The sequence below is a fragment of the Rhinopithecus bieti genome, unplaced genomic scaffold (genome assembly GCF_001698545.2).
Source record: "Rhinopithecus bieti isolate Rb0 unplaced genomic scaffold, ASM169854v2 scaffold_11944, whole genome shotgun sequence".
Lineage (NCBI taxonomy): Eukaryota > Metazoa > Chordata > Mammalia > Primates > Cercopithecidae > Rhinopithecus > Rhinopithecus bieti.
The window spans coordinates 3,230,915-3,256,686 of record NW_016807378.1 but is presented as its reverse complement, the minus strand read 5'-3'; the positions used below and the strand labels follow the sequence as shown (position 1 = coordinate 3,256,686).

Genomic DNA, 25,772 nt, shown 5'->3' with positions numbered 1-25,772 from the left:
TGCCTCAGGCTCCTGAGTAGCTGGGACTACATGCACTGCTATGCCCCAGCCTTCTTCACAATTGAAAGTTACTTGCTTTTTGGATTAAAAGTGTATAATTTCAGAAAATAATACCCCCAATAGATATGTTGATGTTTCTGGCTTGTATTATGATACTAAGTGACGTGCATTAGACATTACCAACCAGAGCTCTATCACTGCTGTGAAATTATTTTGCCTAACTTCAGTCGCTATTGTTGGTGTCGCTTCTGATATTCCTATGTTACAAACACTCATTCTGCATTGAACACAAGTGATTTAATGTATGCAAATGAATGTGGCAGATTGTGAGTAGGATCTATATTTGATTTTAGTGGACATGCGAGGGCCCGAAGGTTGGTTCTTGTGCTAGAGGGAAAAAGTGGTGGCTGACCAGTTGAAATGATGGAGAATTAATAAAATTATTTAAAGCATTTGACAGTATCTTAAGTACCAGCCTCTCAAGTTAAATACTGCGTGCTTTGTTGGACAAACACAAGGTACTATTACCATCAAGGTATAATAGTACTTCAGGGCTAAGGTTACACTGAAAAATTTGTATCATGTAGATAGTTTCTTTGGCTCTTAGAGTTTTTGTGACTTCTCAGACTTTAATTTTGCTATATTTTTGCTCCAACAATAGAAACATTAAGGCCATCTAAAATAAACTCAGCTGATACATTTTAACAAATTTGGGCATACAGTACTTAAAATTTAACATCCAACATTAACCACATTAATTTGATAAGGAAGCAAACAAAGTGACCAATAATTAAAGAGCCCTAAACAAGTTAAACTTTGCATTTGGATTCTCTAGATCTTTGTTACAGACAGACATGTACATAGGTTTCCCCCTACTTCTATGTAATGGCTTAGGCTCATTAGACCCGAGGGGTTATAAAGTATTTTTAGTAGAGAAGAGAACTTATAGGTATTGCTGGCAAAAAAAGAAACTATGTAGCCAGGTTCCATGCTATTTGTCATTAGTGACTTCTTTCATCTTTACTGAGCTCTGTGAGGTAAGTTATTCTGTTCCTTTCTACGGAAGAGGCTTGGAGAGATGCTGCCTTATAATAGCCAGCTTTACACCCCAGCCTGCCTGTACCATCTCTTAAGAGAAGATAAGACATGATTGCTGGCCGGGTGCGATGGCTTATGCCTATAATCCCAGCACTTTGGGAGGCCAAGGCGGGTGGATCACTTGAGGTCAGAAGTTTAAGACCAGCCTGGCCAACATGGTGAAACCCTGTCTCTACTAAAATACAAAATTGGCTGGGCATGGTGGAGGGCACCTATAATCCCAGCTACTTGGGAGTCTGAGGCAGGAGAATCGCTTGAACCCAAAAGGCGGAGGTTGCGGTGAGCTGAGATTGCGCCACTGCACTCCAGCCTAGGTGAGAAGAGTGAAACTCCGTCTCAAAAAAAGACATGGTTGCACACTTTGGTACCAGCAAAGCCAAGAGAAGAACCTTAGTTTGTCTCCTCTTTAGTCTGAAGTGGCCTTAGAACCAGCGTTTTCTGAAATTTACTTGTTGGCTCACCACATATGTCACCCTTGCCAACACTGAAGACTTCTTCACAACCCCTCCACTCCTAGCAGTAGTGATGGCCAACATTTACTAAATATTTTCTGTGTGCCAACACTATGCATTATCTTACGTAATCCTTATGAAGTAGCTTGCCCAGTGTTAGACAGTCAACTGACATGGGAAACAGGATTCAGATCCAAGTCTCCACATCCTGAGATTGTGACCAAAAGGCTGTACGGTCCATTTGTACCTGATGAGTAGTCTGTTTTTGTAGCCCAGGGCTATAAGGAGCCAATGGGAGAATAATTAGGGGGATGATCGCCCCCTGCTGGCTCCATGTTGTGTGTAAACTAGACGGCAGCTTCCGCAAGTTGGTGGTGGTTTATGTTGGAGGAGAACCAGCGAATCAGTCCCTCTGTTACCTTTGGCTCTACTAGAAGCTAAGAGAAAAACAGCAGAGGGTGAAGAAAGGAAGGAAGAGTGTAAAAAACAGAGACTATTTGAGTTGGAAATACACTTTCTACATGATTTCAGTGTTGCATATCAAAGGACCTCAAGTGTTAAGTGTGATATCCTCCACCCAAGGTGGGATATTTAAAAGGGGCCTCCCTGAAATCAGGGTCCAGTTTCTGGAGGCCAAGTTAGGTAGATGAAAACCCGGCCTGGCTGAGCTGTCAGCTGAATCCTGAAAGTACATAGGGAGTGGTTTTCCTGATAAAGCCTGGAGTGATTCCTCCACCTCAATTCTGGGGCACAGCGGGTTCCTCCAACCCTCCACAGGGCAGCAGCTGGCAAAGCCCTGCCTGCTCAAACTTCCCGGGCACCAGGCTGTGTGTCTCATGCCTGTTGTGGTCTGGATGCCACAGTGAGCAGGAGCCAGGAAGAGAGCACAGAAGGGATTTACTTAGGTGGGAGTTACACAACCAGAGGAGGGAAGAGTTGGGGGTGGAGAAGGAGGCAAAGAGATTGTTCTCTTTAGATTTTGAGGAAGCACTCACTGCCTTGCAGAAGAGAAGTTCCGTGATACAGTACAGGAACAAACCCAATCAGGGAAGGCACACATTCGCTCAACATGTGAAACATTTATTTTTATTTTTATTGTTTTAATTGAGACAGGGTCTCACTGCGTTGCTCAGGCTTGAATGTAGTGGCACAATCACAGCTGACTGCAGCCTCGACCTCCCAGGCTCAAGGGATCGTCCCATCTTAGCCTCCCAAGTAGCTGGGACTATAGGCATGCGCCACCATGCCCAGCTGATTTCTGTATTTTTAGTAGAGATGGGGTTTTACCATGTTGCCCAAGCTGGTCTTGAACTCCTGGGCTCAAGCGATCCACCCACCTCAGCCTCCCAAAGTGCTGGGATTACAGGTGTGAGCCACCATGCCCAGCCAGGAAACTTATTTATATATTATGTCAATAATGATCATCACCAACATTTATGAGCTCTGTTTTAGTATGCTGAGCATTATGTCCAGTCTATACATAAAGGAACCGTGGCTCAGAAACGCTAAATAAAGTTATCAAGATCTATCTCCAAGAACAGTGACTGTGCCAAGGTTTACCACCACTCTGTATCCTTAACCACATCACTGTACTTTTGAAGAAATAAAGGCAAAGTTTGAAAGTTAAAAATAGCTGTCTGTAAAGTAGGAGCTCCCCAAGCAAGGCCAGACTTCTGAGGGCCTTCCACATTGGGTAGATGGTTACTCTGGGTTTCCTCTGAGTTCCTTTTCCAACCCATAGAAAATTGTCTTCCACAAAACCAGTCTCTGGTGCCAAAAAGGCTGGGGACCGCTGCTTTAGAGCCTAGCTATCATCATGCTCTAGTTGCAGCAAAGAGGTGACTGATACTAGAATTCTTAGCAGCTGTTTGAGATTTGGGGCAAATTACCTCACAGCTCAGCCTCAGTTTCCAGTCTGTCTTAAGTGGACATAACAGGATCGCTGCCACGCTCACTGTGATAATTACATTTAGTAATATTTCTGAACATACTGAGCACTCCACAAATGCTTCTGAACCTGGATGTCTTACAGTAATGTGAAAGGAAATTGAGCCAGAGATCTGGACAGGGATCAAGCTTGTGAGAATGTGCTCACTAGTTGCTTTGGACTCTACTGAAATTCTAACAGGAGTCAGAATATTTTTCAATTACTTTTGAGAAGGAGTCTTGCTCTGTCGCCCAGGCTGGAGTGCAGTGGCGCAACCTTGACTCACTGCAACCTCCACCTCTTGGGTTCAAGCAATTCCCCTGCCTCAGCCTCCCAAGTAGCTGGGATTACAGGCGTGAGGCACCATGCCTGGCTAATTTTTGTACTTTTAGTAGAGACAAGGTTTTGTCATGTTGTCCAGACTGGTCTCAGACTCCTGACCTCAAGTGATTTGCCTGCCTCAGCCTCCCAAAGTGCTGGGATTACAGATGTGAACCACCATGCACGGCCTCAGTTAATTTTTAAAATCAATTAAACTTTTCATAAAGGTAGTAAATTTATGTGGTCAAAAAATCTCCAAGCATAAGAGAATGGAAGGGAGATGTCTCTTCTTTCTCATTCCTGTCCTACCCTTAAGTAGGTAGCCACTGTTACTATTCTCTTATGAGGCTTTGTAGCGATTTTAATGCATATACAGTCTAAGGTGAATATGTATTCTCCTACCTCACCCTGCTTTTTAAAGCGAGAATGTGATCTGATTTGTGCTTCAGGAGAGAGCCAGGGCTGGAGGAAACTGTACTGTTGGCCAGCTGGTGGCTGATGAGGACCAAACCAGGGCAGGGGCCGTGGCTGAGGAAATGGCAGAGGGGAGAGATGTTATGGAGATAAAATTAAAAAGCCTTGTGGATTAATGAGCTGTGAGAAGAGGAGGATAAATGGTAATGACTGGGTGTTTGAGACCAAGGATGCCGATATAATTTGAAGAGTCCTGCAACAGAGGAGGAAGCAGGATTGCTAAGAACTGATTTGGTAATAATGCTTTTGCCTTTCATTCTCAAAATAAGCTTGTTGAAATACGTATTGGAGACAGGAAAGCTCAGAGAGTTTAAGTAACTTCACCTGGGACCCGGCTAATAGATGGCAGGGTTGACTATTTGAACTTTGTCTGAATTTCACAGTGTATGAGAAAGTGACACTTACCCCATTATCTGGAAAAGGGAAAATGGGAAGGGCAGGGATGGTTCTCCATTCACAGATGGACATTTCATTTGGGCTCCAGGAGAGGAGAGAGTTCCTGAAGGGGAACCTGAGCTTAGTGATGGCAGCCCCCTCAGCCAGAAGTGAGTTTTGCTGCCTGGTGTCCTGGCCCTTACCTTTATTTCTTTTTTTTTTTTTTTTTTTGAGACGGAGTCTTGCTCTGTCATCCCAGGCTGGAGTGCAGTCGGCTGGAATCTCAGGCTCACTGCAAGCTCCTCCTTCTTGGGTTCATGCTGCCGTTCTCCTGCTTCAGCCTCCGAGTAGTAGCTGGGAGCTCCAGCGCCTGGCGACCTCGCCCGGCCTAGATTTGTTTTTTTTTGTATTTTTAAGTAGAGAGCAGGGTTTCACCGTGTTAGCCAGGCATGGTCTCGATCTCCTGACGCTCGTGGATCCACCCGTCTCGGCCCTCGCGCCATAAGTGCTCCCAAAGTGCTGGGATTACAGGTTTGAGCCACCGCGCCCGGCCCCTTACCTTTATTTCTAAGGGGCTGGACTTCCTGGATGTGGAGGTGGGAGTTAGCAGTCTTCATAGTCAGAGGGAGCCCAAGATCTCCCCTCTGGGGGACTGGCAGGCCTGTGGTCGAGCCCGCATGGAAGGTCTGCAAATAAATCCTGCAGATAACATTCTTTTTCCTAAAGGCAGTTGGTCAAATGTGGGCCCAAGGATGATTTAATTTCACATTTTTATACTTCTTTCAATGGCCTAAATTCACAGATAACTAAAATTCCGTTGTCAGAACACAGATCCTGTCTTGGTTTGGAAAATGTGATCAGAACAGCTCTAAGGACATATGACATTGATGAGGCCTGTGGAAGAAAGAAGAGGGGATGGCTGTGCATGGGGATTAGGTTGGAGACACAAGATAAGAAGCAAGGTTTTGGCTGGGCGCGGTGGTTCTTGCCTGTAATCCCAGCACTTTGGGAGGCCAAGGTGTGTGGGTCACCTGAGGTCAGGAGTTCAAGACCAGCCTGGCCAACATGGTGAAACCCCCGCTTCTACAGAAATACAAAACTTAGCTGGGCACGATGGCAGGTGCCTGTAATCCCAGCTACTCAAGAGGCTGAGGCGGGAGATTCGCTTGAACGTGGGAGGCAGAGGTTGCAGTGAGCTGAGATCGCACCATTGCACTCCAGCCTGGGTGACAGAGGAGACTCTGTCTCTAAAATATAAATAAATAAAAATAAAAAAGAAGCAGCAGCAAGGTTTCAATTCCTGATTGCCAGGAGGGTTCTTGCCTTTATCCTGGGCAGGATGGAGAAGGGCACTGGTGTCTCTGGAGAAGCTTCCTAGTTTTATAGTGGCTGCCGAGGCAGTTGCTCCATCTTGGTGTAGAGAACGGCTGTTTGAACAAATCTGGTTTCTGGTCCTTCAGAAAAGAGGCTCCTTCTCTCCCATAGTTCAGGGCTTGGAAGTGATCTCATGCCAGTAAGCCAGGTCACCAGCATCTATGCGACTCTGTGTGGCCTGAGCAGAACTTTCACATTGACTGTTTCATTTGACCTTGGATACAGGCTAGGGTTCGTCACCGCTCAGATGAGGAAGCCAAGGCCCAGAAAGGTTAAGCAACTTGTCTCAAGCCACTCAGCTCAAAAATAGCAGAGCCTAGATATTCTAACCCAGGTGTCATTAATGTGCCCATCTCATGCTTTCGAATAAATGATCGGAAAGTACATTTGTCCTTCCAGGTTTGGGGAGGAAGGCTGCAGCTGGTCTGACAGTTGGCTGTGCTCAGTCCTTGAATTTATCTCAGGTTTTTCTCATGTTTTTCTAAGCCTGGTCTTCCAGTAGGACATAGGAGATGGAGTATCTCCCGGGGAAGGGGACGATGGCTCAGTATGGAGCGCCCCTGTGCCCCTCACAAACCTGAGCCCTTGCCGAGCCACCTGTGAGCCCCTCCAGGCCCAGGGCACACCCTCTTGTGGCAGCAGCCTGTCTGCTGGTGCTTTGTACTCAGTGTTTCTGAGATGCTGTGGCCACTCCCCCTCTTTCTTCATTTGGGAAGGAGGCCACTGAATGCATCTGAAAATCCAGGTTCTATAGACATTTCACAGAGGCCCCCTCTGTTTTCTTTGGCAGGTCGTCACCCCATGCACCTACCTTCCTGGTTGCTCACTCAGCTGGTGGGCCTTTCAGCTGCACTTCTGTGGGGAAGACACACTCTTGTCTAAGGAAGCAGTAGCCCCTCTGTGGAGATGGTGCTGGGAGTGGGAGGTGGAAAGGATGCATCTTGGTGTGAGATCCTGGAAGGAGAGATTCACTTGTTTCTTGTTTCTCATGATGTTTCTCTCTGGAAAGAGCGAGGGGCATGGGATGAAGTGGCATGTCAGGGCCAGGTGGCCAGAACAGGGCTGGTGCCCTGAACAGTGAGCTGAGGAGAGAACTCACTTCAGATTCACTTTCTCCTGGGCAGGAGCCGTGAGCACAGATAGGCAAGCTCCTGGGCTGAATGTGCGGGAACCTTTCTTGGCTTGGCTCCGCAGCCATTCCTTATCCCCCCAGGGGCCACTGTAGGCTGCCCAGCCTGCCTTGGGGGGTAGCTGGACAGACATTCCCGGCAGGACTGTGACACGAAGTAAATGTAGGCGATTTGTCCTTGTTCTGTTCCAGCTTGTACATTAGCATCCCTTGACATGAGTTATTTGTCTTGATTTCTTTAAATTCCTAAGTGGATTATAATTTTTCTCTTGGTATTATTTGACAGCAGTCATTTTTCAAGGTTTCACTACGTTCTTCAAATACTTAGAATTTTTGGAACAAGTTTAGGAAAAGACTGCCATCTTCAGGTTGGACAGTGCAGTGCAGGGCCCAGTGCGTCTGAGGGCACCTCACAGATGCTGAGAACTAGCAGATTTGTAGTGTAGGGCTTTTTCTTCCTTTTCCACAAAGATTGAACTGCCTTCATCAGAGATCTCTAGAATGTATTGGCAGTCCTTTTAAAAAGAGAAAAAAGCCCCAGTGACCACTGTTGGAAGTTGTACGTTGTGATTTGTTTCATCTACAGTGATGGGCAACCTCCTAGGCTGCCCCCACCCCACTTTTGGAAAGAGACTTTGCATGCCTTAGAGGAAGGTAGGAAGCAGGTGTCTGGAGAGGGTACTGTGTGCCTGAGGGAAATGCGGAGGCCAGACCCCACAAGACTTCCCCGCACTGCCGCTACCCTGCACCCTAGCACCGATGATAACATCAGAACAGTAGGAATCGCCTTAATGTGTCTGAAACTTTCCCTCTCTTCATTTCTGCTTTAAGTTTTAATATGTCCAGTTTTTTGTTATCAGAGGGACAGTATTAATTTCACATTATTTCGTCCAAAGTAAAGAAACATCATGATTTTTCCAGAAAGTAACAACAACAAATTACGTGCTATGTACGGTGTTATGTTTTCCTTGCATTATCTCATTTAATATTCTTGACACTCTGACACAGTAGGTACTATTATTATTCCTGCATTATATTTCTACTAAGTATACGTATTTCCACTATGGATGTGGAAACTGCAGCAGAGAGGGCTATAATCACTTGCCCTGGATGACTCAGTTGGGAAGTGGTGCCACTGTTCGAATTCAAACCCAGATCCCTCCTGACTCCACAGTCCAGGTGCTCATCACTCCTCACTGCAGGCTCGCTAAGCAGCAAAGAACAGCAAGGACCAGAAAACAAAGTGACGTCATAGAGCAGCTTTGAAGGAAGACAAAAGTCCTTTATTAAACCCCCAGGGTATCTCAGAAGCCCTTTGCAAGTGAATGGTTGAGTTTCGAGGGTTGCATTCACCTTTATTTTTGTTTGCAACTGCTATGAAGAATAACTGGAGGGATGATAGCAATAGAAAGAGAAAATGGACATTTCTCCAAGTCAAAATAGAAATCCACATATTCAGATGGCATCAGGTACCACATGGCATCCTTGATCCAGGTAGGGTTTTACTGGTGCAACATCTGTCCTTTTGGTGAACCCTACCTGCAGACAAGCATCCCAGCTCCTGTCCAGCTGTCCTGAGCATTTGAGCTGTAGGAAAGCTTTGCAGGCTGACCCGAGCTCCTTTAGAGCCCAAGGAACTTGTGGCCAACACAGAATAAACATCCTGAAGTAGTGTTTTTTGCTTCCTTTTACGGTTCTTTCCCTCCCTCAGAAAAACTCCATAATCTTTCAAGATAGTTTTTGATTGGTGGTTTATTTAATAAAATAATTGTGTAAGCCAAATTGAAGTGCATGGCCCGTAGGAAAAGCAGTATTCTGCTGCTTCATGACTCCTCACCTCCCAGTTCTACTTTTTGGGGACCATTGTTTGCAGCTTTTTCAGCTATTTCTTTGTATTAATATATTTACCTCCACATTTCTGAATAACATTCTTATACTGTATATCTCATTCCATTAATTTTGGGCCTCATCTATTGACTTCTTAACATAGAAGACTACGATTTAGTTCTCTAAATTTAGTATGTGCCCTCCCCACCCATCTTCCTTTCAGTCCCCCTATGTACTTATATCACATTAAAAAAAAACTAACATTCAGTTAATTTTACAAACCCATATAAATTTTGCACACAGCATGGTTAATGTTATATATTGGAACCATTTTCTTAATTGTAAAACTTTTTTTTTTTTTCCTGGGGTATATGGTTGTCTTTTTAAAAAAATTGTTCAGTTTTACATACCTATACCAATTCATCCTCAAAGTTTCCAGGAGAACTCTTATGCTCTTCTCCAGATGGTGAGATATAAATCAGGTCTATTCTTTTGGTGACATCCTGCCAGGAGTTCTCAGCTCCATGGATCCACTCTGGACTGGTTGCTGACCTGGCTGGTTTCTTTACCTTTCTTCTATGTTAGGCCCCATCTCTTTTTAAAATTTATTCCCTCATTTAGTAGGAACATATCCTTCTATAGCTCCCTGGGAACAAGTTACAAGGAGGGTCAGTTTTCTGATACCTTAAATATCTGAAAGAGTGTTCTGCTTTCATGTGTAGTGGCTAACTTGGTGTTCATTATGGTTTTTGCCTTGGACTTGTGAAACTTTATTCATGTTTTCTAGGTGATTTCCATATGTTTTCTCCTTGCTAATGAACAATACTGTATGTTTAATGTTGGAGAATAAGGTCATTCTTATAAAAAGAGCAGATAAATGGTGATTTAGTTAATGTGATATGTAGAAGTGGTATTGACTGTCTTTATTATCCCCATCTTCTCCGTAGGAATTTATGAGAACATATATTTATTTGGGAAAGATACAATTCTTAGAGGCAATAAGCTTGCTCTGTACAATCACTCTGTAGGTTCTACGAAGATGAGCACTTTGTTGTTAGCTCATGGATGCCTGGTGCCTAGCACAGTGCCTGGCATATATGATGGATGACAGGTGTGCTGGTTCATTCTACTAAAATCTGTAGAAGAAACAGGCAGAGTGAGTACCTTTTCCATCGCTGACCTTGAGATGTTGATTATCAGTTGTGCCTCTACTGAGTGCCTAGGGGACTCTTTTGGAGAAGTCAAAATTAGCCTCTGCTTTGGATATTGAGGAAATCTAGTCTTGGGCCTTGTATATGTGAGTCATTGACATTCACCCTTTTTCTGCTCATATCTTGCTCCCAAATGCCTGTTTTCTTTTATGAGTGTTTGTTTTGTGCCCTATAGAACAGAATTGCCCTTTTTTGTTTTATGTGCAACCTTCACTTTTGGGGAAACCACCACTGCTGGAGAAAAAATGGGATTTATTTGGGAAGGAGGGAAGCAAATAAATAATCCACCTTAGCACACTTCCCTTATAAGGACAACTGGCAAGACTGGAAATAGAGCCTCACCAAATGGTTTTTAGATTAATTTCATTAAAACTTGAACTCCAACATACAGATTTCTTCCTTTCAGCCTTCTGGATTTGGGGACAGAAGGATTCCTGACCTACCCAGGCTGAATGAAGTGGAGAGGGTGGTCTGTTTGTTTCAATGCTGTGGTCTCCAGGGCACCTTCTGTAGTACTTTGTATTCTTAGAAACAGAGTCACCACCTCTTGGCAGCAGTGAAGCCACTCAGATGCCGATGGTCAGAGTTTGGTTTCAAGTCACCAGCCTTGTAGAGGCAGTGCCCAATTTCCTTTGGCAAAGACAGCCTGCCTTTCTCTGTTCGTTTCAGCCTTGAACACAGAGGTAAATTCCTCAAAATAGAAACCTTTGTGGACTCTGTCTGATGCATTTGTGAATCATGTTTGTCCCCAATTCCAATTTAACTTCATAGAAGCTTTAAAACATGGTTTAGTTTTTTTGTTGTTGTTCCTTTCCCAGATCAACTTTCAAAAAACATTGGTTTAGCAGTGTTGGAAAGGCTTAGACGTTTTCTTCTGGGGGACAGTGTGATTGATGTTTGCAGCAAACGCCAGGGCTGTGGTGTTGACAGATCCAAGTTTTATTAACTCCAGGACTATTCCTGGATGTATGACCTCAGGCAAGTCAGTTTATCTCTAAGCTTCTATTTCCTCATCTGTAAAATGATTTAAATTAAATCCACCTCCAGCAGCATCATGAGTCAAAGATTACCTGAGATCACATCTATAAGCAACACCATTGCTCACAGTGCCCAGTGGACACAAGTTCTCTGCCTTCCTTCAGGCACAGGTGAGAGGCCCACACCCTGAGCAGCTGGTTATGAGTGGGCTATGATCAGGGCTTTGAACAGTCACTTGGCTTCACTGCTTGTTCCCAGCTCTTGGCTTATTTGTGTTTCTTTTCTTTTTTTTTTTTTTGTTTTAGTAGGCAGGAGGGATAGCAAAAGCAGGAAAGTTCTTTTGCTTCTACCTCAGGATCTAGTGAATCTCACATGATAATAAACTATAACAATGGTCATTTTGGCTATAATTTATCAAACATGAACACTTCTTTTTTTTGTTTTATTTTGTTTTGAGATGGAGTCTCTCTCTTATGCTCAGGCTGGAGTGCAGTGGTGTGATCTTGGCTCACTGCAGTCTCTGCCTCCTGGGTTCAAGCAATTCTCCTGCCTCAGCCTCCCGAGTAGCTGGGATTACAAGTGCGTGCCACCACACCCGGCTAATTTTTGTATTTTTAGTAGAGACGAGGTTTCTCCATGTTGGCCAGGCTGGTCTCGAACTCCTGACCTCAAGTGATCCACCTTCCTCGGCCTCCCAAGTGCTGGGATTAGAGGTATGAGCCACCAATCCCAGCCCCTGTCAAACATTTCTTATATGCCAGATCCTATGCCAAGCACTTTCTGAGCATTAGTTCCTTTAATATTCACATATGTTGCAAATATTATAGCTATTATATCCCCATTGCACAGATGAGAAGTCTGAGGTTTCAGGTTTGTGTCTGGCTCCAAGGCTTTTGTGCTTTACACTCAGCGCCTTGCTTTTCAGCTGCACCTTCATGGTCCCCATCGGTATGTGGTAGATTTTACCCCCATTCACCTTCTTGACCTGTGGATGTCAGGGCCATGGTCCCCATTTCCAGCAGTGCAGTGCAGTGCAAGGGACATTTTGATGTTACGCACAAAGACTTCAAGTTTCCCAGCTTCTCAACTTCATCCCAGCTCTGACCTGGCCTGGGGCAGCTAACGAGGCAGAACAGCTAGGAGTGAGGAGCCTGAAGGGAGACTTGGATTCAGCTCAGTGGGTCCCCAAGGCTTGTGTCTCATGCCTCCCATAAATTCACTCCCTGCAGAAAGCACTGGAATAGACAGAAACGGTGCCTTCCAGAACTGGGGAGGTCTGAGAGCTAGCTGTAAGCAGAGGTTATAAATCAGGGTTGGATGGATGGATACATAGCCAGTTGTCTAGGTAGTAAAGAAACAGTGCCTTTTGCTGTGTACTCCACGTTCCACTTTGTGTTTCTGATTGCCTTTATACCAGTGTCTGTGCCCACACCTTTGCTCGTGTTTTTTTTTTTTTTTTTTTCCACTTTTGCCCACTGAGACTAGAAAGACCAGAAGTTTCCTAGCAGCTATGACTGTGCCTCATACATTTCCATGGGCTGTTGTTTATAATTGGAAAAAGTGATGTGGCAACGTTTGAGAAAATGTATAAAAAGCTCAAAGATACTCCCTCCTACCCTTATAATCTCACCTCTTCCCACCCCCAAGTCTCACTTCCCTAACACAGTAGCTTTTACTTTTAACCTGTTTAAAAATAATTTCTTCCCACTTTTACTTTTAACCTTTTTAAAAATATTTTCTTACTTCTCAGGCATACTCTTTTGTGTTATAGTATCTCCCAGCTTCTGTCTTAATGCCAGGCAGCTAGTCCATGCAGCTGCATCCATGTCAGAGCTTGATAGGATCCTCTTTTTCACTTCACCTGATATCTTTTAGGATTTTTGAAGCTTTGGAAAAGATACCACTCTGATGTTGACTAGGAGAGGGACCTGGTTCTCTTCCAAAAGATACTGGCCCCAGTTGCACTGCCCCTGTATGCAATACTGGCATCAGATGGAGTGTCCAGCCTCCTGTCTTTTGGCATGGTGGCCAGAGATCCAAATGTGGGTAGCAGGTTATAGATTTAAACCAGTACTCCTTCAGGATATATTTCACAGGATTTTGTGACCAACTGAGTTTGAGAAACTCTAGATTAATATGTTTAAAAATTTTTTTTATGGAAGTGCCTTTTTAAGAGACAAGGTCTTACTCTGTTGCCCAGGCTGGAGTGCAGTGGCATGATCATAGCTCCATTGCACCTTTGATTTTCCAGGCTCAAGTGATCTTCCTGCCTTAGCCTCCAAGTAGCTGGGACTACAGGCATGCACCACCACACCTGGTGAATTTTTTTTTTTTTTTTTTTTTTTTTGGTAGAGCTGAGGTCTCACTGTGTTGTCCAGGCTGTTCTCGAACTCTTGAGCTCAAATGATTCTCCCTCCTTGGCCTTCCAAAGTGCTGATATTAAAGGCATGAGCCACCACGCCCAGTCAGTGGCACTACTTTTAATACTCTAATATTTACTGTGAATCTCTAAGAGGAGAAGTCTTATTAAAACAATAATAGCTAGATTTTATTGAGTGCTTATTCTTGTTAGATCTAGTATCCCTGGTGAAGTCTGTGGAGTGTCTCATTTAAACCCTGTAACAATCCAATGAAGTGAATGCTATCACGGTCCCCATTTTAGAAACTTGAGAGGCACTTGCCCAGTATCATAGCTAGTTTGCCTTAGGCACAGTGTTTTGTACTTGAGCAGGATGAGTCTACCACACAATCTTGTTTTGTTGTTTTTTTTTAAAGCAGGGCCCGATGATGAGGTTCCAGGGACCGTATATTCTTAACTCATGTATAATACTCAGCCTTGCCCAAGCCTTCTGTTACTTGGGACCTCCTGTGGAATAGATTAGTACTCAGTACAGTAGTTGGAGAATTGCCAGTTTAACTTGGAATGTGAGCAGACTTGGACTGCTAGATAAAGAAAGCAGATGGAGTTTCTCATTGAAACCTATTTGGTTCTGAGGCCCATGGAGCCCCTGCATCCCCAGGTTTCTTGGTCTGTGTCACATTATGTTGGTGTTACTGCCTATGCAGTGGGAGAGGCATGCCTGAAGGGTCTGGAGTACAGCGTCTAGACCAGTGGTTCTCAAATTTGGCTGTATATTGGAATTCGCTGAAGAAGCTTTAAAAATTACTGATGTTTGACCTTATTCTCAGACATTCCAGTTTAACCTAGATTGTGCTCTGGCCTTTGTGATGTTTAAATGCTCCTTGGTTATTCTGATGTAGCCTGGGTTGAGACCCATTGGTTTGGACACACTCCTTTGTGGTCCAGTTACCATGTCTTATCCCAAAGCAAGGCGAAGAAAAGGGTTCACTTTGTGAGTGAAATGACTTAACGTGGTTTAGAGGTTTTTGTTTGTTTTGTCATGAATGAGTGACCTATGTTCTTTTTCATCAGCCATGTATGGCCTTGTAGATTTTCTCTGTGATCTATACCCCAATCCTAACTTTGCACTGACAGTGACATATTGAGCAGCCCTTATGCAGAAGTTTTGGATTGGTTACTAAGGGGACTGGTGACAAAGAGGCTCAGCACTCTTACTCCTACTGGAAGAAGGAAGTGGGTACCATTGCTAAGACCACTGTATCCACGCTGTCCCAGGAGAGCTGAGACAAGAAGTGCATTCTGGGTTATGACATGAGCTAACTGCACACAGATTTCTTATTGGACTCCAAAGAGTATCACTGTCATTTTCAGTTTTGTCAGGTGAAATTGGGTAATATAATTGTTTCTTGGTTTGGTAGCTGGGTAACTTAAGCTGTTGTAATTAATGTGTCTGCAAAAAAAGCCTTTTTTAGGTATTTCAGAAAATACATGTCCTTGTCAGTAAAAAACAATGATTGTCTCCACCCTAAGCTATAATCGGTTTTCTAAACATGCTCATCATTTCAGAAGCATTGATCCTAGGCTCAAAAGCCTAATTCCAGAATTTTGGTACTACTGCTCTTGATCCAGTTCAAGATGGATGAATCCCAGGTTGATCAAAGAGTTTGTAATGGGAATGTTTCTTTTGGTTTCTTACAGTACAACAAACACCTCTTCGTGCACATTGGGCATGCCAACCATTCTTACAGTGACCCATTGCTTGAATCAGTGGACATTCGTCAGATTTATGACAAATTTCCTGAAAAGAAAGGTGGCTTAAAGGAACTGTTTGGAAAGGGCCCTCAAAATGCCTTCTTCCTCGTAAAATTCTGGGTGAGTAAGACATTGCTGTGATTTCTGTGGTTTTTGTCTGAATGGTCACATCTCTTAAGTGAGCACAGTGCAGCACAGCTGGCTATGGATTTACACTGAGTGCACCTTCATGTGCTTCTGCACAGTTGCCAAGGGAGCATGGACTCACACCTGTGAATGGTCCTCAAGCCGGCCTTGTGCATCCACATGGTGCACCTGGGTGACATTCTCTGTCCCTGCCAAAGGGCAGGAGGGACAAGCAGCCTCTTTGGACTTCACTTACTCACAGGTGGCTGGAGTAATAATTGAAAATGTGAGGCACTGTACCCTCTTTCTGTTTCTTCTCCATTAATCAGAGCAATCTATAAATTCCATTGGAGTGCAGGACCCGGAGCTGGGATGAAGATAAAGTTACTTGCTTCAAGATTTTGTAAGCATCAGAGAGGAAATAGAATTGCTTTGCCCAGTGTGTACTTTATTTGTGCTTTAAAATGATGGGCAAATTCCCATGGCTGCTGCAGCTTTGCTGATGTTCCAGAGCCTCTGAGAGGAGCTTTGCCACTCCTTTGGCACTAGTGAGGCTTGGGCCAGGGGAATGCTAATGGGTCAGAATGGGCATAAGTATAATGTGTGTGTGCTGAGGCATTAGGCGCACCAGTAGACCAGATAACCTGCTAGCACTGTGAGTTTATGATTCCTCAGCCTTTACACACATTTTTTTTAAACTGTTTTAAATGTTTGTGCTCCTTAGCATGGCATTAAAGGCCCTAAGCGATGTGGTTCCAGGGTAGCTTCCTCTTGTATCCTGCCAAACCCCTGTTGCCCCACCTGCCCAGTCTGTGCTCCGCCTTCTGTTTGTCTAGATGAACTTTCTGCTCTTTTCTGCCTGTACCACTGGGCCAGCTCCTTCTCTTCCATGAGACAGTAGCTCCACTATAATAGAACCTTCCCCATGTAAGCAGACCATTGATTTCTCTTTTACTCCCATTGCATTTGGTCATCACTTCCCACGCTGTGTCATGGTTGTTTGGATGTGTCCCCCTTCCTCTGGACTCTGCCTCAGGGGGCCTTATTCATATAGTGGCTTCCATTTATTGAATGCTTGCTTTGTGCTAGGAGCTGTGCTGAAAGCTTTACGTGCATTTCATTTCATCCTCCAAGGTTTAGGTGGAATTTGCCTCAGCTCCACCTAGGAAAAAAGGCTCATGGATCACCAGAGACAGGCTTGTGGGTTGGGTACCTGGAGCTTGACATCAGATCTGTGTGACTTCAGTGTCTCTGCTCTGTTTCCTTGTTACTTAATCGCTTGTGGACCCTGACCACAGGATCTGTCAGCCCAACCTTCTTCGTATCTCTATGCCAAGCAAGAACCCTACACAAAAAAGCCCGACAGATGTGAGAACAAATGGATGAATTAAAGAAAAATTTATGTTTTAGGTTCCTTGGAAGGAAATTTGGATATTAAATTAGCTTGTTTTGTATCTTTTATCATTTTGTGCTTCCATATTGAAATTTGGTTAGTAGGCCAGGCACAGTAGCTCATGCCTGTAATCCCAGCACTTTGGGAGGCTGAGGCAGGGGTATTACATGAGCTCAGGAGTTTGAGACCAGCCTGGGCCAAATAGCGAAACCCTGTCTATGAAAAATACAAAATTAGCCAGGTGTGGTGGTGCACACCTGTAGTCTGAGCTACTCAGGAGGTCGAGGCTGCACTGAGCTATGATTGTGCCCCTGCATTCCCGCCTAAGTAACAGAGCAAGACCCTGTTCCAAAAAAATAAATTTGGATAGTAGATGTAGCCTTCTACTTATAATAATGGATGTTGGGTCAGTAATACACATGGACAACCTGAAAAAGTGATCACAGTCACATTTTCCTTTTCTGAATTGGTGACCTCCTTCTAGTAATTTGCCTGGTGGTTGGAGATCAGTTATATGGTAACAGAGTAGCTTTCAAAATGTGGCCTGTGAACCCCTAGGGAGTTCCTCGATATCATTTTAATGGGTTGACAAGGTCAAAACTATTTTTGTTGTAATACCAAGACATGATTTGCCTTTTGCATTCTGCTTATATTCACACTGATGGTACAAAAGCAGTGGGATAGAACTGCTTTAGTATGAATCAGAGCAGTGGCTCTGCTGCTAAAATTCATGCAGTTGAAAAAAAAAGTCCTTCATGAATTTTATTACAACCTAGAGTACGTATTGAACACATGAGTCTATCACATCAAGAAAAACAAATGACATTATTTGTTGCTAAAGATAAAATTTGGGCTTTCTTTTTTAATTTTTTATTTTTTTTTGAGACGGAGTCTTGCTCTGTCCCCCAGGCTGGAGTGCAGTGGCCGGATCTCAGCTCACTGCAAGCTCCGCCTTCCGGGTTAACGCCATTCTCCTGCCTCAGCCTCCCGAGTAGATGGGACTACAGGGGCCCGCCACCTCGCTCGGCTAGTTTTTTGTATTTTTTAGTAGAGACGGGGTTTCACCGTGTTAGCCAGGATGGTCTTCATCTCCTGACCTCGTGATCCGCCCGTCTCAGCCTCCCAAAGTGCTGGGATTACAGGCTTGAGCCACCGCGCCCGGCATAAAATTTGGGCTTTCAAATGAAAATTAGAATATTGGGAAATTTGTGTCTACCTTAGTGAACTTCTCAATACTTAAAAGACTTTTCTGATAAGATCCACCATGATATTGGCAAACGTAATTTGATACAGTGTTAGAGCAATGGATTTAAATGTAACAGAGTTGGAAAAATTCATTGAGATGGTTTCAGATTCCACATTCCAGCCTACCATTAAGAAACTACTACTGCTTGTTGACTTTTGACGTAGTATCAGAGGAAAATGACCACTATTATCTGAGGAGTCTGTCACATAATGTAAAGCAGAACTACCTGTCTCATTAATTTTTTAAAAATACAGGCATGTTAAATTTTTTTTTTAAATGTGTATCAACATGTAATTAGCTTATTATTTCTTTTTTTTTGTTTGAGATGAAGTCTCACTCTTATCCCCCAGGCTGGAGTGCAATGGCGCGATCTCAGCTCACTGCAGCCTCCTCCTGGGTTCAAGCGATTCTCTTGCCTCAGCCTCCCAAGTAGCTGGGATTACATGCCCAGCTAATTTTTGTATTTGTCATAGAGATGGGATTTCAACATGTTGGCGAGGCTGGTCTCGAACTCCTGACCTCAGGTGATCCACCTGTCTCGGCCTCCCAAAGTGCTGGGATTACAGGCGTGAGCAACTGTGCCGGCCTGTTAGCTTATTATTTCTTAAAATGAAGTAATATTTAAAAATTTTCTCAGTTTTAATTTCCAATAAAGAAAATATAACCTACAGTAAGCAAAGGTCTTTGAGGTCCTCAATAATTTTTTTGGTCCTGTTTGCAGTATCATACATGATCACCAAACTGCTACTAGAATGTTTACGCCTGTTACGGCAAATTCAAAACCCAGGAAAGACGACTCCTGGGAATTTACTTTGGGTCAGGGTCAGGCTGTTTGGTACATCAATTATTTATTTATGAGTTTAAGGGGTCCTGTGATCAAAAGTTTGAGAGCCACTATTTTAAAGGGTATAAAAAGAGGTTGTTTATCCATGTGAATGAAAGCTAATTAGAAATTATAGAATGTTATGAAAAGAAACCATTTTCAGTAATTTCAAATTAAACTGTTTTTAAGTAAGATTTCTGATAATTAGCATATTGTTTGAATATAAAGTAGTATAAAGAGTGCTTAGAAAGTCTTTTTTGGTTTTGCCTCCAAAATTGCCCTTATTTTACCCAGTGGATGATTTTAATAAATATTTTCCATGGTGGAGCCCTTCAGTCATAAATCCTCAAATAATGAAGTCTAGATTGCAGATGTTTAGAGTATGGTAGCTGATGGGAGATGTGCAAATTTAGAAACAATTACTCTGAGATCAGATACTTGTTTATTAAGATTTGCAGAATTAAAATGGAGAACTTCCATGAATGTGATAGAAAACATCACTCCTTCAGTACAGTTGTTAGGAATACTTAACCTTTATAAAGAAATTCAGTCATAACTATATTAAAATGAAGGAGGGAAGGCAATTTAAATTTGGTTTGCAATTTGAAATGTCATTGGCTTCCTCTAATGACTCAGTAAGAATGAATTACTTTTAGAATATCTAGCATTGGATATCAGTAGGTGCTTCCAGTGGGTGTGTCTGAAGTACGTTTCACACCCCCTTCAAAATATCTTTTAGCAGTATACTTAGCAGATGTGCTTATTTTTGTTACAACAGAGGCTCCATACCCAGTCCTTTTCTTCTTTTTCAAATGGCCTAAAGTCTCTAGGCTGTCAGTATCAGCCTGACTCTTACTTGTTCATTTGATTGTTCCTGAATTCGGTTTTCAGAATGTCTGCTATGTCCAACCTGGGCTTGGTCAGGCTAGACCATGTAAGGGGTTTGCTATGGAAAAATACTATGTGTTACCTAAAGTACCTGCACTTAAGCCCCAGATGAAGGCACTTCAGCTCTGCGAGTTGACACTTTGAGGCAAATGGGATGGCGATGAGCCAAGTAGCAGTCACTCCACTGATTTTAGGGTGGAAGACTCTACTGGCATCCCAGGCCCCAAAGCATAAATGAATAACAGAGTCAAGGATGCCAGCATGAGCACACCTCTACCATATAAGCTTTACATTGTCCATGCCTTCATGGTGTGGGACCCCTTAAAAGCCCCTGTGAATGGCTGTTTATCTGTTAAGATTTTTTTTAAGAGCCTTATTGAGGTATAATTTACATACTATAAAAATCACTCATGTTAAATGTACTATCTAGGCTGGGCACAGTGGCTCATGCCTATAATCCCAGCACTTTGGGAGGCCGAGGCAGGTGCAGATCATGAGGTCAGGAGATCAAGACCATCCTGGCTAACATGGTTAAACCCTATCTCTACTAAAAATACAAATATTCCCTGGGTGTGGTGGCGGGTGCCTGTAGTCCCAGCTACTTGGGAGGCTGAGGCAAGAGATGGTGTGAACCTGGGAGGTGGAGGTTACAGGAGCGAGCTCGCGCCAGCTGCCACTCAGCTGGGCGACAGAGTGAGACTACCTTCTCAAAAAAAAAAAAAAAAAGGCGGGGCGCGGTGGCTCAGCCTGTAATCCCAGCACTTTGGGAGACGAGATGGGTGGATCACAGGCCAGAGATCGGAGACATCCTGGCTAACCTGGTGAACCTCGTCTTACTAAAAAATACAAAAACTAAAGCGCGCGAGGTGGTGGGCGCCTGTAGTCCCAGCTACTCCGGAGCTGAGGCAGGGAGAATGGGCGTAACCCGGGAGGCGGAGCTTGCACTGAGCTGAGATCTGGCCAATGCACTCCAGCCCCGCGACGAGCAAGACTCCGTCTCAAAAAAAAAAAAGAAAAAAGAAAGTACAATTTAATGATTTTTAGAAAAATTTACAGAGTTGTGTAATCATAATAAAATCCAGTGTTGGAATTTGTCTGTCACCCCACAAGGATCTCCTGTGCCCATTTGTAGTCAGTTCTTATTTCCACCCCCAGGCCCAGGCAACTATGGATCCACTTTCTGTCTAGATCGGTTTGTCTTTTCTAGACATTTCATATGAATGAAATCATTCAGTGTATTATCTTTCGCAGCTGGCTTATTTTACTTGTGTTGTGTTTGAGGTGCATCCTTTTTATTGTAGAATTAGTGTCCCATCAGATGTATATACCACATTTTGCTTTGTTCATTCACTGGTTGATAGGCATGTGGATCATTTCCACTTCAGGCTATTATGAATAATTGCTATGGAGTCTTTGTAGACAATTCTGTGTGGACATACTGTTTCATCTTTCTTGGGGAGCTACCTAGGAGTGGAATTGCTGGGTCCTATGGTGACTCTATGTTTAACATTTTAAGATACTGCTAAACTTTTTTTTTATGTGGTTGTACCATTTTATATTCTCACCAGTAAGATCTTTGGGGTTCCTCTCCTTCAGCCATTATGTCTGCGAGTATTGGGATACAGATTACAGGGGACGTCTTAGATGGGCTGGTAAGCAAAGGCACTGAGACAGGATGTGTGTAACGTATGTTTCAGGTGCATTGAGGTGTGTTGCAGCTGAGTCTTCACTGGTAATGGAAAGATAGGTGGGTAGAAAAATTTGGAAAGAGAAGGAATCAGAATTTAGTTGTGGCAGCAGTAGGGAACAGTCGGTGTTTTAACTATTTTTCAGTCAAGAGAGTCATGGGATTCTTTTTACTGAGTGTTACAGACTCTGCATTTTGCCTTTTCTAGTTTTATTATCTTTTCCTTTTCATGACAGCTTCTTATTCATTTCTTTCTATTTCTTTTGCCTTCTTTTTATTTACTCCTATGTGTTTTAATTCTACAACATATTTAATTACAAAGAGAGAAAAGGTGATTTTGCAGGAATAGAAGGGAAGTGAAGAGGTTCCTCTCTTTTTCAGCAGTACCTGAACCTGACGCTTAACTGGTACCTTCTTTAAGCCAAGCACTGTGCCAGGGCTAAGCACATACTTGATATTATTTAATCCTTATGAGAACATGTGATGAGTCCCACTTTACACATGAAGAAACCAAATCATACAAAGGCAAAGTGACTTCTGTGACATCATATTTCTAGTAAATGCTAGATCTGCTAGAGTCCAGAATCCATGCTCTTTCTGTAAACCTGCACATGGCCTCTTCAGGGAGCACAGTTCTGTCACTAGAAACCATCCCAACACAGCTTCACTTAAATGGAAGCCAATGGTAATTGCTGAAGGATAGCAGCCTTGGTAGTTTCTCTCTGAAGTCCTGTCATTATGGGATGCTCTGGTGTATGTTTACATGGGAGCTAAGGTGTATTTTCATATACGTATTCTGTATATTACTATGTTCTGATTTTTTTTAAAAAGCCTTTCTTGCTGGGAAAAGACCGGCCCTTCTGGGTCTAGCCAATTCTTAGAGTAGGAAAATGATTCTGTCCAACAGGATAGTCCAGGAGCCTGCTTTTCATATGCACACGAACCAGTCCAGAACTGGACCTCCTCTATCTGGTCCAACCCCAAGATGCAGTGTTCCTCTGCCCTAATCATTCCCTAGAATGGTACCAGACAGCTAGGGACCACCTCTGCAGCTTAGAGCCAGCTGGAGTTATTCAAACTATTCCTTAACTGGTCACTCTGTTTCCCTGCTATGCCCATGGAAAGCCCAGGAAAGGCTCTGGTCTAAGCTAGCCCCTTGTTTTCTGCCTCCTAACCACCCCAGTATCTTTCCATGTGGCCCTTCATAGCCTGCCATGTTTCCTGTCTTAGGGACCTTTGAGTGTAGTAAATTTTTTTTCCTGAACTTCTCCTTTGTCCTGTGGCCGCACCTGACTGACCATCACGTAAAAGAATACAAAACGTAAGGTGAATCAACTACCATTACCAGGAAATTCAAGTTCAAGTCTAAGTCTTACTAGACAAGTCAGTGAGATCCTGCAACTACCATTAGAAGGAGAAAGCAGCATTGTTTTTATATTATGATTATGAAGGTATAACATTCTAGACAGTTGGGAATATATAATTTTTAATTCAGTCCTAAATGCATCATGAATATAACCTAATGTGATTCATGTTTATGTAGTTTTGATCAAGGAATACGTGAAATCTGACACTCCACTTTTATTCTTTATGAAATACCATGTTAGCCATATGTCATTATACTTCAAATTATCTTTTTTTTTTTTGAGACAGTGTTGTGCTGTTGCCCAGGCTGAAGTGCAGTGGTGTGATTTACACACATGGTTATGTGTGTAAATAACCATGTTGCTTTCTAAAATAGTTGCAGCAGTTACTCTCTCAGGCCATGCATGAGTAGACCAGGCATCTTCATCAGCCTTGACTGGTGGAATTTAAAACAAAACAAAAAACAGTCTTCTATTGTCACTTGTTATTTGAGTTCCTCTACATCTGCTTTTATTTTTTCTTCTTATTCAAAAGTCTTTGATTCTTCCTCATCCTCTGTAGAAACAATTATTACTATTAAGGTTGAAACACCATATTTCTTCAGTTCTAAGACATGGACTTGTTCCCATTTCAACAGTTCTAAAGTTGGGATGCTTCTGTCAGTTGATGTCCAAAGCACTTGGCCACATTTTCTTTATATCCAGTCTATTACTGAATACTATGCAGCCATAAAGAGGAATGAGATCATGTCTTTGCAGGGACATGGATGAAGCTGGAAGCCATCATCCTCAGCAAACTAATACAGAAACAGAAAACCAAACACCAGTGACATGTTCTCACTCATAAGTGGGAGTTGAACAGTGAGAACATGGGGACACAAGGAGGGGAACAACACACACCAGGGCCTATTGCGGGGTTGTGGGCGAGCGGAGGGAACTTAGCGGACAGGTCAGTAGGTGCCGCAAACCACCATGGCACACATATTCCTTTGTAACAAACCAGCACATTCTGCACGTGTATCCTAGAAATTGAAGTAGAATTAAACAAATAAACAAAAAAAGCATCTTCTCCACCCCTAGGCAGAGGAATAGGTTGTGATTGGTTATTATCACCTGATGACCCTGGCCAGCATAGAAGACATCTTGCCATTCCATGGACACCTTAGTTGAGTTATTTGCACTTTATAGTACCATAGCAGTTCAATTTTAGCTTAAATTTAAATCCCTAATTAAACCATCTCAGAAAATTACACATTGATGTAGCATTGAAATTGTTACTATGGTTCAAGAGGAGTTTTGGAACCAGCTTTGTTATACGTGAGGCAAACACTTGTCACTGGCAGATAATCCTACTTCTTTTTTCCTTACAAAACATGATCAGGTGCTGTGTAGGCTCTAGGAAAGAAGGCTGTCCACCCCCAAGTGGATGAAGCTGTGCTTCATTGCAGCATTGAGATTCAGGCAGATGGATTGCCAGTGACGTGGCAGATAGTGCAATTAATGTAAGAAAATGTCAACAGCTTTGGGAATTGATCATAGATTGAATTCCCAGAACTAGAGGACGTATGATTCAGTCATGCATCCTGAAGGCCAAAAACCCAAGTGTAGCTCATAGCTGACTGTCAAAAGCAGTTAATTTCCAGCTACATGAAGTTTACTTAAGGAAATAAAATTATGGTTTTTGCCAAATAAGACATGCAGTTGAGACTAATACCTTTGGAGGGGCCTCAGAACTCTGTTCCCTGTCCTAATGCTCAAGGGTGTCAAAATTGGAAACACTGGTCTAAAGAAAGCTATATGCTTTTAACATTCTATTCATAAACATTACAACCCAAAACTATTCATAATAATAATTAGTACGATAAAGGCTTAGTCTTAAACTTTGATTGGAATAATAAAGAAGAAAGCAATATGAAAGTGAAATCTTATGAATTTGTATCATGTTGCCAAGTTATAACAAATTTTTAAATACACATTTAATATAATTCTTTCTCTCTAATCATTATCACATTAGTCATATCTAGAAACCAGGATATATGATGTTACCCTATACTTATTTAAAAATGTTTTGTATTTTAAAATTCTTGGAATTATGATCATTCAGTGTAGACAATACTGTCTGCATAGTTACTTAATTTACTTTACTTTTTTTTTTTTTTTTTTTGAGATGGAGTTTCGCTCTGTCCCCCAGGCTGGAGTGCAGTGGTGCAATCTCAGCTCACTGCAACCTCTGCCTCTTGGGTTCAAGCGATTGTCCTGCCTCAGCCTCCCGAGTAACTGGAATTACAGGCGCCTGCCACTGCACCCAGCTCATTTTTGTATTTTTGGTAGAGATGGGGTTTTGCCATGTTGGCCAGGCTGGTCTCGAACTCCTGACCTCAGGTGATCCACCCGCCTTGGCCTCCCAGAATGCTGGGATTATAGGCATGAGCCACCGTGCCTGGCCAATTTACTTTCTTAACCTATTATTTTTAAAGGAAGAAAAAGCAAGCCTACTTTTACTAACGATAGCAGATGTGAGAATATTTTATAAAACAAAAAAAGGGGAAGCAAGTTACCTGGAAAGAGGACAGCCTTCAGAAGATTCTTTTGTCTTGGTAGAAATGAAATCATGTTTGTTCAACAAAATGACAGTCACTCTGCATAAAACCAGGTTTTATTTAAAAAGAAGAAACAGTAACCCGGAAAACAGACCCTGCCCCCATAGGAGTCTCAGCCTGTTTCTAATTGTATTCTGCATGGTTTAGGTTGGAATTGTAGACCTGAGTCTGTCATTTGGAACCAAACGTCCTGTTGCTATTCATGGAAGAGGAAGTTAACAATACAAAATCGTTTGCTTTCCACATGTTTTGAACTGCTATCAGGAAGGAGGGGCCTTTCAGCTCAATAAGTTTTCCATTTCTCTCTACTTCTGTCTCATCTCAAAATGTGTTGTTTTAAAGTTAACTGAACAATATTAAGTTAT

General features: G+C 42.9%; 1 protein-coding gene across 8 annotated transcripts in view; it reads left to right on the top strand.

Annotated features, from left to right (window-relative positions):
• The window catches only part of TEAD1 (TEA domain transcription factor 1), a 203,569-nt gene that overhangs the window by 145,096 nt on the left and 32,701 nt on the right, over positions 1-25,772 (top strand). For all 8 annotated transcript variants that reach the window (XM_017881572.1, XM_017881578.1, XM_017881575.1 and 5 more), the window contains one exon: positions 15,227-15,400. In XM_017881572.1, the coding sequence (XP_017737061.1) occupies positions 15,227-15,400 (174 nt within the window). The remainder of the gene's footprint in view (positions 1-15,226; positions 15,401-25,772) is intronic.